A 16,769-nucleotide genomic window follows, 5' to 3' on the forward strand; every position below is an offset into this window, starting at 1 on the left:
GTAGACCATTACAGCTATTTCTATACGGTCCACTTAATTGTCATATTTGTTTTTATTATTATTATTATTATTATTATTATTATTATACGTTTTTATTTAATTTTCATTTTGAGTTATTACAATCAGAATGGACAGGACCGGGGACAGGAAAGAGAAAGAAAGAGAGGTTGGGAAGAGAGTTAAATGAAGGAGAGGGGAAGAAAAATAGAGGAAAAGAGGGATAGTGAGAGAAAAGACACTGAAAATCTGCTTGATCACCTGCTGAGAGAAAAAAAAGACAACCAAAAAGAAGATAACACAGTAGGGAAACCACAGGTAAATAATAAATATTGAATGTTACTGAGCAGCATACAGTACTAATAATGCATGAAATGTTTAGAGGCATCAGCCAACCAAAATAGTGTGTGTCTGTGAGTACCTGTTTGTACACCTGTGTGCACACCTGTGTGTGTGAGCGCGCTTATGTTCATAGGATTTCTCCATGTAAGCATCTAATAGTGGGTATTGGAAGCCATAGCTCTGCCCCCCAGGGCATGATGCAGGACAAAAAAACATCCATCCATCTGCTTCCGCTTTTTTCAGGTCGTGGGTGGGGGCTGGAGCCCATCACAGCTGTCTTAGGGTGAGAGGCAGGGTACACCCTGGACAGGTCACCAGTCTGTCGCAGGGCTAACACACAGAGACAGACAACCATTCACACTCACATTAACTCCCCTTTGGGCAATTTAGAGTTTCCAATCAACCTATCCTCACTAACTGCATGTATCTGGACTGTGGGAGGAAGCCGGAATACCCGGAGAGAACCTACGCAGACACGGGGAGAACATTCAAACTCCACACAGAAAAACCCCAGCCTAATGGTGGAATTGAACTCAGGAGCTTCTTGCTGTGAGGCAACAGTGCTGTTTGGCTTCTCTGAGTGTTTAGTCCATTTTAAATTCTGTTACCTTCTGTTAACCTACTTTCATGTGTTCCCTGGACTCCTAGACTCTGTTACCTTTCCTTCATGGAATTCCTTTTGGACTGCTTCCGCTACTATTTATTGTACATAATAAAGATGTTTTTTTTTCTGGAAAAATCATCATTCCAGAAGAGGGTTGTATATGATGAATGGAGGGTCCTTCACCAAGGGGAAGAGGTGGCTGTAGCTCAGAAGGATGCCCAGGCCATCAACTAATAAGAAGGTTGGTGTTCTGATCCCTGGCTACTCCAGTCTGCGTGCCAAATATCCTTGGGTGACATACTAACTACAAGTTGCTTTCTGATGCATTCACTGGAGTGTGAATGTTAGTAGTTAGGAAATAAAATGCTCAGATGCTCAGCACTATATGAGGACATTTTGCTTTTTAGATATTGATAAAATGTTTTCATATAGCTGGATTAATGTGACTATTTTATTTTCATGTCAAATAGTTGGACTGAGTGCTGGTGAAAAAAAGACTTGTTTTGTAAAAACACTTTTTTGAGAATTGTGAACATGGTTTAAATAAAATAACTGAAAAAACCATATGGAGTTATTTCAACATTTATCCACTGAACTGTGAACAAAAAATAAAAAGACTGAATTCTTGGAACAATTCTCCAACTCATTTGAAGAGAGAAAAAAAAGGAAAGAGAAGCTTGTTTGTTATAATCTAGCCAAAATAACTTAAATATTTCGGACTGTGTCATTTGCTAAATTACTATGGCATAGTCAGGATTTTCACATCAGGCCAACTGCAGTGCATGTACTTGCCAAAGAATAAATAACATAACAGAAGACACTGTTGAAAATGCTGGTTAGTAGCCTAAACTGATGAAAAAGCTGTTATGACCAAAACTTTAAATTTGTGTCTAAAATTTGATTTTCTCCGCCTCTCTCTTGCATTCCAATATAAGAGCAGAATACCAGTACCTGAAACAGGGACCGGTAGGCTTCATCCTTTCTCTCATCTTTCAGGTTTCCTACATTTATTGCAGTGACGACCCATTTTTTCTCTGCTGCAGTGTCCAGTATTACCTGAAGAGTCGAAAGACCTACACACACAGAGTCTCATTATTAATAATTAATAATTCATTAACTTATACATTTGTAGAACATATCTCTATCTCATTCTTTTCTATTTATATGAAGCATATTTCTCTGCCTTGCTGTGCTTTCTATAACTGTAGCAAGTTTCTGCATTTGCTTAACATTTTCTGTATTTACAATTATTTCAGTCTTATCTTCAAAATTAAGCACTAGCAATATTTATGCGATAAATGATGAGAATTTCCTTACCTCGATCACTGTCATACAGATAGGCAAACTTTTCCCATTTGTAGTATTCCACTAATGAAACTAGTGGCCCCTTGATGTCCGGCCTCATTTGGAGAACAAACTGATTCATTCCTTCTGCTGGGAAAGAAGGTGTAATGAAGGAGACATGAAGTGTCTCACAAAAGGATGTGATGGTGTTGACCGATTTCTTGTCATAGAAGCCAAAAATGGCATAGACACCCCGAGAGAACTGGGAACAAACTAGGAAAGAGAGAAGAAGAGAAAGATTGTACAAATTAAACAGTGAGTTCAAAGGACCTGGGAAGAATATTTGCACTCATTAAGTGTCCCAGTGCCTTTATCCCAAATAAACACTAAACGCACACTTATATTTAATCACATTGAAGAACAGTTTTTTAAATTGGGGTACATTAATAAGCACAGTAGTTACAATAGGAGTGGGAATTCTGTGGTTCACAATAACAAGTAAAATAAAATATTTCTAAAACAAAGCAACACAAAAAATTTAAAAAAAGAAGTGCTTCTGTCCAATTAAAAGCTAGAGGGCTTTATATCTGATATAGACAGTGCTAAGTTTCTATAAGCTGCATAAAACAGTATAAGAGGCCAGGTGTAATAAGCTATAACCAGTTACACTTAAGAGAAGAAAATTAAAATGCCAGTTCCAATCATCTGTTGAGAAAAAATGTATGTATTTTGTGTCAGCATACATGATCCAGCTGTGTGGCTGCAGGAAGGTGAATTATTCTGAATGAGAGAATTGGTATTAAGTATCCCACTGTGGAAAGTGACGTCGGCGTGACGTCTTTCATAAATCATTTTCCAAATTTGGTCCACTGAAGGGGTTGTTTTATAACACCAGGCAACATCTTTTTTTTCCAAACTCTGCTGAAAGTATGTTGTTGTCAGCGGTACGGCCACGGTGTACGGGCTATTTATAGTCCAAATATGGTTGTTGTGGATGTCTTTTCAAAGTCAAACTTTGACTCACTTTAGAGATAATTTTTATAAACCAGCAGAACCAGCAGAAAAACCACAAACCTCTCTTACTTTCCATCACAACTTCTCCCACCTTCTCTCAACCTTAAAAATTAACTATATATAATGCAAATGCACTTTGACACATTGCTTCACAAATTTAAACGAGCAAAGGGAATTTCAATTTCAAAAATACTTAAGCATTATTATTTTACATTTTAAAATGGATTTCATCGTTTTTAATATATCAACAGATTTTAATAAATGACATTTTTAACCTTGTTACAAACAAATAAGTTGATATACTAAAATAAATAAACCAGTTAAAGAAAAACAGAAAAATGCAAAATAACAAAAAGAATTACCCACGCGTAGTGAAGAAATCAATAGGCTAACACATAATAAATTATATTTGTTTATACATAATCCATATTCATTTGTATCATGTTGACAAAATCAATGTTAATATTTGTAAATTTAAAAAATTACATTTATTAATCATGCAAATTTCCTGCAATTGTCATAGACGTCAACATGATGTCCAAAAATATTACCCAATCCAAAGTTCAAATGTTGATCAACATATTATCATCCAAGTTGGGTCATGTTTAGGTGTCCAAATTGTGAAACTTGTTTGGAAGTCATATAGATATCTAGAATTGGTCATGGACTGAGGGACCCAATATACACATGGTCTCCATCTTGAATTAACTTCATTATTTATTTCCACCAAATCATTAATGTGTCTTTTAGATCCCGTTTCTACAAGAAAAAACCCCATTTTGGACAATGTTTTCACCACTCAGAGAGGAGATTACAAAGCCCTCCCCCTCCACCACCTTGGTGCCTGTCTTCTATTCTGACTTCCTTCTCTCACCCCAACTGGTCACAGCAGATGGCCCCGCCCCTCCCTGAGCCTGCTTCTGCTGGAGGTTTCTTCCTGTTAAAGAGGAATTTTTCCTTCCCACTGTCACCAAAGTGCTTGCTCATGGGGGTGGGGGGGGTGGGGGGGGGGGGGGGGGGGGGGTTCGTATGATTGGGTTTTTCTCTGTATGCATTATTATAGGGTCTACCTTACAATATAAAGCGCCTTGAGGCGACTGTTGTTGTGATTTAATAATGATAATGGATTGCATTTATACAGCACGGTTCCGGGCACCCAAAGTGCTTTACAATTCCACTATTCATTCACTCTCACATTCACACACTCGCTGTACAACTGGGGCAGACTGACAGAAGCGTGCCATTGGCCCCTCTGGCCAACACCAGTAGGTGGTAGGGTAAAGTGTCTTGCCCAACAACACAATGACCAGGACAGCAAGAGCTGGGGGATCGAACTGGCAACCTTCCAGTTACAGATGAGCTTCCCAACCCCCTGAACCACAGTCGCCTCAATTTGGTGCTATATATATATAAAACTGAACTGAATTGAATTGCCTACCTGGAATTGGCATAACTGTTATGCTAATTCCAGCATACAAGCCCCTGGTCAAAGTCACCAAACCAGTTTGTAAGCAGGTACATATGTGGTCTCAGAGACAATGGAAGACTGTTTTTCCACCACAGACTGGGAAGTCTTTAAACAGGCCGCCACACGTGACAACACCACAGACCTGCAGGAATAATCAGAAACTGTCATTTCCTATATCTCAGAGTGCATCGATGATTTCCCAGAGACCAGGACTATCACTATCCAGGCCAATCAGAAACCATGGCTCACAGGTGAGGTCTACAGGCTTTTGAGGGAGAGAAATGCAGTCTTCAAAGCTGGGGATTAGGTGAGCCTAAGAACAGCAAGGGCAAACCTGCATCAGAGAAGTGAAAAGGCAATACTCCAGGAGGATTTCGCAAAGCTGGACGAGCACAGAGGGACTGTGCTGCAGAACTCACAGATGTCTTCACAGACATCTTTAATACATCACTGAGCCAGGCTGTCGTTCCCACATGCCTCAAAGCCTCCACCATCATTCCTTCACCAAGGAAGTCTCCTCCCTCCTGCTTTAAGAACTACCATCGGATCACACTCACCCTCAAGTGCTTTGAACAGTTAGTCATGCATCCATTTAAAACATCTCTTGCCCCCAAACTGGATCCATTTCAGTTCATATACCGGTCAAACCACTTGACGGATGATGCATTCTCAAATGCCCTTCACTCAGCCCTCACACATCTGGACACTAGAGACTCATGCGTCAGAATGCTGTTCATAGACTTCAGTTCAGCATTCAACACGATCATTCCCCAGCAACTCATTCACAAACTGGATCTGCTGGGGATCAGGAACTCGCTTTGTAACTGGCTGCTGGATTTCCTGACAGGAAGACCGCAGACAGTACATGTCGGCTGCAACACTTCCAACACAAGAACACTGAATACGGGGGCTCCCCAAGGATATGTGCTGAATCCCCTTCTCTTCAGTCTGCTGACCCACGACAGCACGCCATCACACAGCTCCAACATCTTCATCAAATTTGCAGATGACACAACTGTGGTAGGTCACATCAGCAACAATGATGAGCCCTACTACATGAGTGAAGTTAACCATCTGGCTGAGTGGTGCAGTGACAACAATATGCCCTGAATGTGGAGAAGACTAAGGAGATCATCACACCCTGCACACCCCACTAACCATCAATGGTGCTGCTGTGGAGAGGGTAAGCAGCACCAAGTTCCTGGGTGTGCACATCTCAGAAGATTTCTCTTGTTCAAAAAACACAGCATCACTTGTCAGTAAAGTCCAACAGCAACTCTACTTCCTCCGCAAACTGGAGAGCAAGAGCCTCATTCCCATTGCGAGCACCTTCTTCAGAGGCACCACTGAGAGCAGCATCACTGTGTGGTATGGCTCCTGCACTGCAAAGTAACGAGTAGTGAGAGCAGCGGAGAGGATTGTGGGCACTTCTCTTCCCTCCCTCCAGGACATCTACTTCACCCGCTTCACCTGAAAGCCCTCTGCATTACAGGTGACTCCACTTATTCATCCAACAGCTTCTTCAGTTTGCTGCCATCGTAAAAGAGACTGAAGAGCTTCTGAGCCAGAACCAGCAGACTGAGAGACAGCTTCGTTCATCAGGCTGTTAGGATGCTGAATTCACTCCCTGCTCTGTCCCTCGCAACTCTCACACACACGAACTCCAGACCTGCATTCACCTCTTCCCTCTGAACCCCCCCAGACTTCTACCGACGCCTTTTCACTGACTGCCCCACCCCCACTTGCACACAAACTCTTGCCAAAAAGCACTCTGATTGTGTTGGACACTGTTGTTTATGTAAAATTGCATTGTGTTGTACATAAGACTTGCATTTTATTTTTATGTTTATATTGTTTTAGTGTACACTGAGGGCCGTGGGAGAATTGCAGTTTCAAATTCCTGTGTATCAGCTTTGAGGTTTCAGAGCATGTCACAGTACTGAAACAGCTTTAGTGAAGAATAGAAATAATCTTCTTATATTCCTTCTTATATTTTATCATTAGAGAATGTTGTAGGTATTAGAGGTACTGCACTGCAATGGTTTAAATGGCATCTATCTAATACACTTCAATTTTTATGTAAATGAAGAGTTAATTATGGAGTTCCACAGGGTTCCATGCTAGGACCAATTGTATTTCATAATATGTTTGCATTAGGCAGAATCATTAGAAGGAATAGAAAACATTTCCCACTGCCTTGCAGAGGACACAATTTTTTTCTATCCATGAAACCAGATAACACACACCAATAAGTTAAACTACAGAATCATGGACATGTCCTTCAATGTCCATATTAACAAATATGTAGCACTGCTTTGTCCCATTTGCACAATATCTCTAAAATTCAAAACATCCTGTAAGAGTGCTGAAAAACCAGTTCATGCATTTATTAATCCTAGGTTGGACTACTGTAAGTCATTATTATCAGGACGTCCTACAAACTCCCTGAAAAGCCTTCAGTTAATCCAAAATGCTGCTGCATACTGTACTGAAAGGGACTAGAAAGACAGAGCATATTTTCCCAATACTGGCTTCACTTCAGTGTCTCCCTGTTAAATCCAGAATCAAATGTAAAATCATTCCTCTCACATGGAAGGCCTTGAATAATCAGGCCCTATCCTGTCTTAAAGACCTTACTGTACCGTATCACTCAAATAGAGCACTTTGCTCTCAGACTGTGGGCATACTGTGGTTCCTAGGATATTTAAAAGTAGAATGAGAGGCAGAGCCTTCAGCTTCCAGGAGATTTCTTCCTGTTAACAAGGGTTTTTTGCTTCCCAGTATCACCATAGCTCTTGTTCATTGTCAGTCATCTGATTGTTGGGGTTTTCTCTGTTTTCTCTGTATTGTTTCCCTGTTGTGATTTAGTGCTATATAAATAAAACTGAATTGAAGGGTTTAGGGTTAGGATGAACAGCCACAGCACACTGCACAACTATTGCTACATATTGCCATGTTTGTATTTTTTTAAATTTCAAGTATTATTCTAGACTTTTAAATAATGACCCAATAAAAATAATTCTTTTCTTTTTTTTTTTGTTTAAAAATGAAGAGATCAATACTTACAGCAGTTAGTAACAGCAAAGCTGTTGGCCACCTCCAGGTTATCTATGTGTGGAGTTAGCCTGAAATCTGCCATCCCAAACTGAACCATGCCAACTCGGAATGCACTGTACTCCTGATCTGCGCCTCTGGGAAATAAACCACCTGAGAAAAACAGAGACAGAAAAGGTCGTGATCATAAAGAAAAACAAAACTAAGTGGAGAAACAGGTTTTCTAGCTACAAACATGTTGAGATAGGGACATTTTTACCACTTTATGTCTTAAAAAACAACAACAAAGAAATTGCAATCCTTCATTAACAATTGCTAAATTTTATATTCGTCAAAATGTTTTTATAATGTGATATGGAATCTCAGCAGTTTAGGCTCTCCTTTTTCATATTTATTGAGTTATTTACTTTTTTGTTTGTTTGTTCTATATTAGTTCAAATGTTCTGCATTTCTCTCATAAACTTCATACCTACCTGACACCTCCTCATCACCTTTCTTCCATTTACCTACATGTCCACTGAAGTCTGCTCCAATCACCAGTCTTTTCCACATGGGGAAACTTTCTACCACTTCAGCTAGCTTACTTCAGAATCCTTCTCTCTCTCTCTCTCTTGTCTGACAACCTATGCATTAAGCCAAGCGCTGGCCAATCCCATATGGAAATCTTATTATTTATCAGCATGTTTGATTTGGTAAATATTTTACATTGGGAACCCTTCCTGACCCAGAACTCCCCGGTTGTCTGGGTTTAGGAACAGCAATAGAAATACTAATCAGTAATTCTGAGCTAGAGTCTGCCTGAGACAGAGATATCTATCTCAGGCAGACATTGTCTCTCTAAAGGACATATGTCCAAAAAATCGGTACATACATTCACCACTCCACAGTTCACTCACGTTTGTCCTGTTACAACTCAAAACAAAAAGGCAGAGTGATGTTAATTAAAAGAAACATAAACATTACCATTAGTAAGACTGTAGCAGAAGTGGAAGGTAGATTTATAACACATAGCTCTCTGCGGTATTTCACCTTTAACAATGGTTTACCTTGCCTTCTTTCGCCTCTGTCAGTGCGCCCCAGGGTGGCTGTGGCTACAATGTAGCTTGCCATCACCAGTGTGTGAATGTGTGTGTGAATGGGTGGATGACTGGATATGTAAAGCGCTTTGGGGTCCTTAGGGACTAGTAAAGGGCTATATAAATACAGGCCATTTAACATTCCTTTCAACACAACCTCACATGTCTGAAGTTATTTTTTTCATTTCCACATACTGTATTACCACAACTGGTCTAAAAGCACACAAAGAACATAACATCGGAGTGGGTAAAATGTGATTTTGTTTACTATGATGTCTCTAATGAATCATTTTTATAATTTGAAATGCAAGTATAAATCAGAAATTTCAGAAATGTATGCACATCCAATGGATGTGCTGGGATGCATCATTAGCAGTGTTGGGTAAGTTACTTTAAATGAGTAACTTAGTTACATTACTAGTTACTTCTATCAAAAGTAACTGAGTTACTTCAAGTTACTCGTTACTTTCAGAGTAACTAGTTACTAGGGAAAGTAACTTTGGTTTTACTCAAAATTCTCTTGCTAATCTGTTGCTTCCGTAACTGGATACCCAGCAAGATTGCCAGTCTTCTAGCTTGCTTACTTGCCACAAGTGCACTGTGCCACCTACCAATAGAAAGGAAAAAATAATGTGCACATTTCCACCTGATTCTATCCTAGCCTGCTTTTTACATCCAACACAAAAACTGCAGTCGCGGTGCTTTCGATTGTACTCAGAACTCGGAAATTCTGCCTTCTGAATAGGAAGATGTAGGTAACACCAGACTGCAGATGAGCTGCATACAGAGCTGGACTGGGACAAAAAAATCGTCCCGGGCATTTTGACTAGAGACCGGCCCACCATTATAGCAAATATCATAAAGCCTTTGAATGAAAACAAACGCTGTTGTGACAGTGATGTACACTGTTCTGATGGTTTATATGTATCAATCTATCAATTGTTTGTTGCAAGACTCAGATAATTATTTTTTTTAAAGTGAGACATTTTAAATGAGAATAAGAAAGTATTTCCTTGTGCCCCCCTTTCCCTTTTAATGCCCTACATGGACCCCTGGCAACACTTTGCTAGACCCGCCCCTGCACAGTTACCAGCTGTCAGCTACTTAGAAAAGGATCCTGGTGTTATTTGTCTCTCAGAAACAGTTCATAACTTCCCTTCAACTCATTCATGTTAACTAAAAGGTAAACCTGTTTCTCCATCACAGCTCTGATGATTCAGTAAGGACATCTCCTGGTTTCATCTTCATGTTTCCCTCTCACCACATAACCAAACCGACATCATGACCAGCAGCTTTACAGCTGTGGCTCCAGCAAACATCAGCTGATACTAGAAATTAATATTAAATAAATTCTAACAACAGCTGATCAAGCTTAAACGTGCTGCTGTTGTTTACCGCGACATCCGCTGGTTTCCTCTTTCATGGCGCAAAGTGGGCGATAAATAAACAAGAGAGAAAAGCCGATCAGCTGATCATTGATCAGTTTCATGATTAAAGTAGCAACAGGAGAGGGAGGGTGAGAGGATGAGAGAAGAAGAGGCAGCTGTGCAGCGTAAAGACGCAGAGTAACTCCAGCTTTGTGTCTTTTTCATTGTCGCTGAAGTCCGGGACAAACTGTTCCTTTTCACCTCAATACGAAACGCATGATATTTTCTCTGAATACGAGACGATTCCGTTTTTTACGGGACGTCTGGCAACTCTAATAATTAACCTTATGAACAAAACAAAGTTCAACATCAGTAACATAGCACCACCCAGCTGTATAGAAACTCCCTCATGCTAGCTAGCACGCAGTATGAAAAAGTCAGCATAACGAAAATAAACTCCAACTAAACTTGGTTTATATCTGACCCAGATGGACTGCAGGTTATAACTTCTTACCTGAAGTTCAGTTCACCTGACACTCTCGGACCAGCGGCCGCTTCGGGTCTGTCCTCTTGCCTCCCTTTCCCTCATCCACCTGACTGGTGTCAAGCCAGCCTCCAATTCGAGACTTGCAGTCAAGCCAGCCTCCAGTTTGTTTTACGTTCCCTGTGTATTCAAAGTATTACGGGAATGGATGTGGAAACCGGATTTCAAAATAAAAGCCAACTTCGAGTGAATTAACAGATATGTTAAGAACATAATAACATATAATTTAGGCTTTTTTTTTTTTTTACAAACTCTAATGTTAGCTCTATATGACACAGCCTTGTACCCTAATTGTGCCCTGTCACTATCAAGGCCATCTTATTTTGGATTTCAAAGTAAAAGCCCTGTGAATCTTCATTTTTGAACTACTCTTTCAATGACTTAATAATGCTCTTAAAAGCAAAAGTCGTATTTCCAAATACTATTTGAACTTTATATCAACACTTTCCAACCACAGTCTTTTTACAGTGATACCATATCAATATCAAGTCAGTCTGATTTTGCCTTTCATAGTAATGGCCCTTTGAAATTGTCCATAATTGACTTAATCTTCTAACGATTCAAAATGCTCTAAAATGAAAAATTCTTGTTTCCACAGGGTAATTCCACCTTAGATCAACAGTATACAGCCCCACAGTGATACCATATCAATATCAAGTCATTCTGATTATGCCTTCCAAAATAAAAGCCTTTTTAAATTGTCCATAATTGACCTAACTTTCAGTGATTTCAAAATGCTCTAAAATGGAAATTTCCTGTTTCCACAGGGTAATTCCACTTTAGATCAACAGTATACAGCCCCACAGTGATACCATATCAATATCAAGTCATTCTGATTTTGCTCTCAAAAATAAAAGCCTTTTCAAATTGTCCATAATTGACCTAACTTTCAGTGATTTCAAAATGCTCTAAAAAGGAAAATTCCTGTTTCCACAGGGTAATTCCACCTTAGATCAACAGTATACAGCCCCACAGTGATACCATATCAATATCAAGTCATTCTGATTATGCCTTCCAAAATAAAAGTATTTTCAAATTGCCCGTAGACGACCTACTCGTTTAACGATTTCAAAATGCTCTTAAATTGAAAGATGCTGTTTCCACAGGATAATTCCACTTTAGATCAACAGTATCCAACCCGACAGTAAAACCATGTAAATTTCATGTTGGTCTGATTTCGCCTTTCAAATTAATGGCCCGTCGAATTTGTCCATATGTGATATACTCTTTCAATTATTTCAGAATGTTTTAAAAATGAAAATTGCTGTTTCAACACATATTGGGTTTTCATTTTGAAAAGCAAAATCAGACTCAATTGATTATGACAGAATTGAATCATAAAGATGATGTAAAAGGAAGCTGAAATTGCCACTAGGTTGTAATTGATAGTACGTTTATATTTTAAGTCTGTGGAAAGATGTCATTCTAAATAAAGAAATTACAAAACAGCTTGCAAACCAACCATGACATCTTTCCACAGACTTAAAATATAAACGTACTATCAATTACAACCTAGTGGCAATTTCAGCTTCCTTTTACATCATCTTTATGATTCAATTCTGTCATAATCAATTGAGTCTGATTTTGCTTTTCAAAATGAAAACCCAATATGTGTTGAAACAGCAATTTTCATTTTTAAAACATTCTGAAATAATTGAAAGAGTATATCACATATGGACAAATTCGACGGGCCATTAATTTGAAAGGCGAAATCAGACCAACATGAAATTTACATGGTTTTACTGTCGGGTTGGATACTGTTGATCTAAAGTGGAATTATCCTGTGGAAACAGCATCTTTCAATTTAAGAGCATTTTGAAATCGTTAAACGAGTAGGTCGTCTACGGGCAATTTGAAAATACTTTTATTTTGGAAGGCAAAATCAGAGTGACTTGATATTGATATGGTATCACTGTGGGGCTGTATACTGTTGATCTAAGGTGGAATTACCCTGTGGAAACAGGAAATTTCCATTTTAGAGCATTTTGAAATCACTGAAAGTTAGGTCAATTGTGGACAATTTGAAAAGGCTTTTACTTTGGAAGGCAAAATCAGAATGACTTGACATTGATATGGTATCACTGTGGGGCTGTATACTGTTGATCTAAAGTGGAATTACCCTGTGGAAACAGGAAATTTCCATTTTAGAGCATTTTGAAATCACTGAAAGTTATGTCAATTATGGACAATTTAAAAAGTCTTTTATTTTGGAAGGCATAATCAGAATGACTTGATATTGATATGGTATCACTGTGGGGCTGTATACTGTTGATCTAAGGTGGAATTACCCTGTGGAAACAGGAATTTTCCTTTTTAGAGCATTTTGAAATCACTGAAAGTTAGGTCAATTATGGACAATTTGAAAAGGCTTTTATTTTTGAGAGCAAAATCAGAATGACTTGATATTGATATGGTATCACTGTGGGGCTGTATACTGTTGATCTAAAGTGGAATTACCCTGTGGAAACAGGAAATTTCCATTTTAGAGCATTTTGAAATCACTGAAAGTTAGGTCAATTATGGACAATTTAAAAAGGCTTTTATTTTGGAAGGCATAATCAGAATGACTTGATATTGATATGGTATCACTGTGGGGCTGTATACTGTTGATCTAAGGTGGAATTACCCTGTGGAAACAAGAATTTTTCATTTTAGAGCATTTTGAATCGTTAGAAGATTAAGTCAATTATGGACAATTTCAAAGGGCCATTACTATGAAAGGCAAAATCAGACTGACTTGATATTGATATGGTATCACTGTAAAAAGACTGTGGTTGGAAAGTGTTGATATAAAGTTCAAATAGTATTTGGAAATACGACTTTTGCTTTTAAGAGCATTATTAAGTCATTGAAAGAGTAGTTCAAAAATGAAGATTCACAGGGCTTTTACTTTGAAATCCAAAATAAGATGGCCTTGATAGTGACAGGGCACAATTAGGGTACAAGGCTGTGTCATATAGAGCTAACATTAGAGTTTGTAAAAAAAAAAAAGCCTAAATTATATGTTATTATGTTCTTAACATATCTGTTAATTCTCTCGAAGTTGGCTTTTATTTTGAAATCCGGTTTCCACATCCATTCCCGTAATACTTTGAATACACAGGGAACGTAAAACAAACTGGAGGCTGGCTTGACTGCAAGTCTCGAATTGGAGGCTGGCTTGACACCAGTCACCTGCTGGCCTCCACCACTTGCTAATGTTATTGAATCTGTGGAAGCTCCACGATAGCCACCACACGAAGTAACGAATAATGAGCCCATCTAAATCCCAGTAACGAGTAACGCGTTCCCGGTTTTGGCATAATAACTAGTTACCGTGCTCGTTACCAGAATCCGGTTGTTCAGTGATGACGCGACGAATCCTACTTCCGGGTCTAAAGTAGTCTGCGTTTAATATGGCATTTGTGTTGTTAACATGTTTAATGTTATGTATTTTCTTCTATTTGATCTCAAAAAGCTCCTAAAACAGTCAGCGATCACTGTTGACCTCCCTCGGCTTTTATTACCGCTAATCATTTATTTAAGCTCAGTTTTTAAAACCTTAGGATGTAACTACAGCCCAGCCCATGCAGCAGTATATGAATGACTAACCTCGTATTGTGGATGGATTATCTCAGTTGTTCTCCTGGCTGAAGTTTGGTCCGTTTACAGCATCCTGCCATGCGATTACATTTGTTCCTGACCACCGAGAACACTCACGGTAACTTTTATCAAGTGGAAAAAAAGTTAGCTTGTTTATATTATGCTAACATAGCTGTGTCGCCAGCGGTCACGTAGCACATCATTATATACCAGCTAGCCCAACTTCAGTAACCCTACAAACCTCACTGCTGTTTAGTTTTCTGTCTTCATTTATGCTGGAAGTGATAACAGAGCTGTACGTTTTAATTTGTTTCCAAAACCCCGCAGTCAGGACATGCTATATTGTATTTAGATAGAAGCTAGCGAGCTAACTTCCTGCTAACTTCTAACTCCGTTAAATGTCATAAATTCCGTTTTCATGGATGCCTGGATGTTAAACTCAATTGTTACACCTGGTAGAGCAGAACGCTGATCATTTTTATTAAAGATGAAAGAATTTAGACAGTTTTTCAACTCTCAGTAATGCCATAGTGATCGTTTGATATATGGACCTGCAGCGGAGTTTAGACCCAGACACGGCTAGTGACGTCAGACTGAACAACCGGATAATAACGTAGTTACTGTAACGTGTTACTTAATAACGCGTTAGTCCCAACACTGATCATTAGTGATGTATCCTGGGTTCATTAGGTGTTAGGATCTTACAACATCTTACACCCTCGCCCAGGTGACCCAGCCGAGGTTGATCATGCCCTTGAGACTGGCCGGTGACGCCTCTGCAGCCTACTTCCACAGGGCATGCTTGCTAACCCTCCAACACTCTTCCAGAACACCCTGGCATTTGGCCAGCTACCTTCCAAATGCCCTCTATGTGGTCTCCAAGGAACCATCAATTCTATCAGAGCTATCTGTCTTGAGGCCTCTGACATTATCACAATATCTGGGCACAAAGATGTTTCTGCAATGTGTGCTGGATTGTGAGCGTTAGGTTGTTGCTTATTTGCTGTTATCACCGAGGAGATGCTTTCACCAGCTACCATCAGCAGCTGGTCATGGTGCAAGCAGCGGTATAAGGACTCGGTAAGATATCATATACAGCTTGGATGAGGAACTTTTATCACTACTTCTTAGCCAGTAGATTGCTGTTCTTCAAATTGGATCAAATCAAGCTCAGTAGACAACCCATGGTTGGACCTAGGACAAGCATTCTGTAGAAAATTAAAAATCTCTGATTTGCCTTTTATTAGCTCTAGAGTTAAGAATCATAACTGCCTTAAAAGTCTTTGCAGAAACACTTCGAGTTGGACATCCTGCTGGGAATTTCTAAAAAAAACAAAGTCTTCCTTTACCTCATGTAAACTGACAACCATTTGAAACAATCCAAATGTGTGTCCAGAACATGTTATTCAAGAGAAAACTTATTTTCATTCAAAGAACTTTTATCAAATCATGGAATCAGCAACAGTAAATTTCTTGAATATCAGCAAGTCCATCGTACAGAAAACAGCCGTCAGCTGAACTTAGAAATGCATACATGGGCAAGAGCATTTTTAAATCTTTGTATCCCTAAATTGTTATCAAAAAATGTTATTGTTAAAAATCGATGACTCAATTTTACTTCCAGGGCCCTATTTCAGGAAGCCGGTTTAGTGCAAACTCTGAGTAAGTATACCCTGAGTTAACGAAAACTCTGGGTTTTCGGTTTCACAAAGCGAGTTTAGATTAATTCTGAGTGAGTTACTATGACGACACACTCCGTGAAGCTAACCTGCCCCCTAGCAGGTTTACTTCAACTAACCCTGACTTTCTCCGCCTCTTTGTCGGAAACCTGACTGTAGGAAGTGTCAGACATGGCGTGCTCCTTCCTTGAAGAGCCAGTAGATGTTGAAGCCCAAATTCTCCGCAGAGCTCTCCGCCGGGAGAGAGTGATTAGAGTGCGTTCGGACATTTTATCATTTCCTGATGATTTTCTGTGTGAACGTTACCGTTTTTCAGCACAATCTATAATTCATTTGAATAACATCCTCAGGCCTAATATTGCTCATGTGACACATCGCCGACATCCTCTCAGTTCTGTACATATTATTTGTATTGCACTTCGGTTTTTTGCAAACGGGAGCTTTCTGTATAATATTGGTGACGCTGAGCACGTTTCCAAGGCTACCGTCTGTCGGGCAGTCAGGAATGTTACAGTTGCACTGAAACGTCTCCTGTACTCGTTTGTGGTGTTCCCCGGTCATAGACCCACAAGATTTATCAAAGAGGGATGCCACAAAATTGCAGGTATCAGGATGAACAAAACTTAATGTATGATGTGGTGATATTTGAACTACTACTTAAATTTTACATTTATTCTCACGGTTCCCAGGCGTGATTGGCTGTATACAGTGGGGCAAAAAAGTATTTAGTCAGCCACCGATTGTGCAAGTTCCTCCAC

At 39.3% G+C, this 16,769-nt stretch overlaps 1 protein-coding gene across 3 annotated transcripts in view; it reads right to left on the bottom strand.

The window, feature by feature from the left end:
* The window catches only part of LOC146629994 (glutamate receptor 2-like), a 119,680-nt gene that overhangs the window by 95,172 nt on the left and 7,739 nt on the right, over positions 1–16,769 (bottom strand). For all 3 annotated transcript variants that reach the window (XM_085355533.1, XM_085355532.1, XM_085355531.1), the window contains exons 2-4: positions 7,776–7,916; positions 2,261–2,500; positions 1,895–2,016 (exon numbers count right to left, since the gene is read on the bottom strand). In XM_085355533.1, coding sequence (XP_085211659.1) covers positions 1,895–2,016; positions 2,261–2,500; positions 7,776–7,916 — 503 coding nt within the window. The remainder of the gene's footprint in view (positions 1–1,894; positions 2,017–2,260; positions 2,501–7,775; positions 7,917–16,769) is intronic.

The sequence above is a fragment of the Diplotaxodon limnothrissa genome, linkage group LG6 (genome assembly GCF_057381915.1).
Source record: "Diplotaxodon limnothrissa isolate DT_005_m linkage group LG6, D_limnothrissa_male_GT1.1, whole genome shotgun sequence".
NCBI lineage: Eukaryota > Metazoa > Chordata > Actinopteri > Cichliformes > Cichlidae > Diplotaxodon > Diplotaxodon limnothrissa.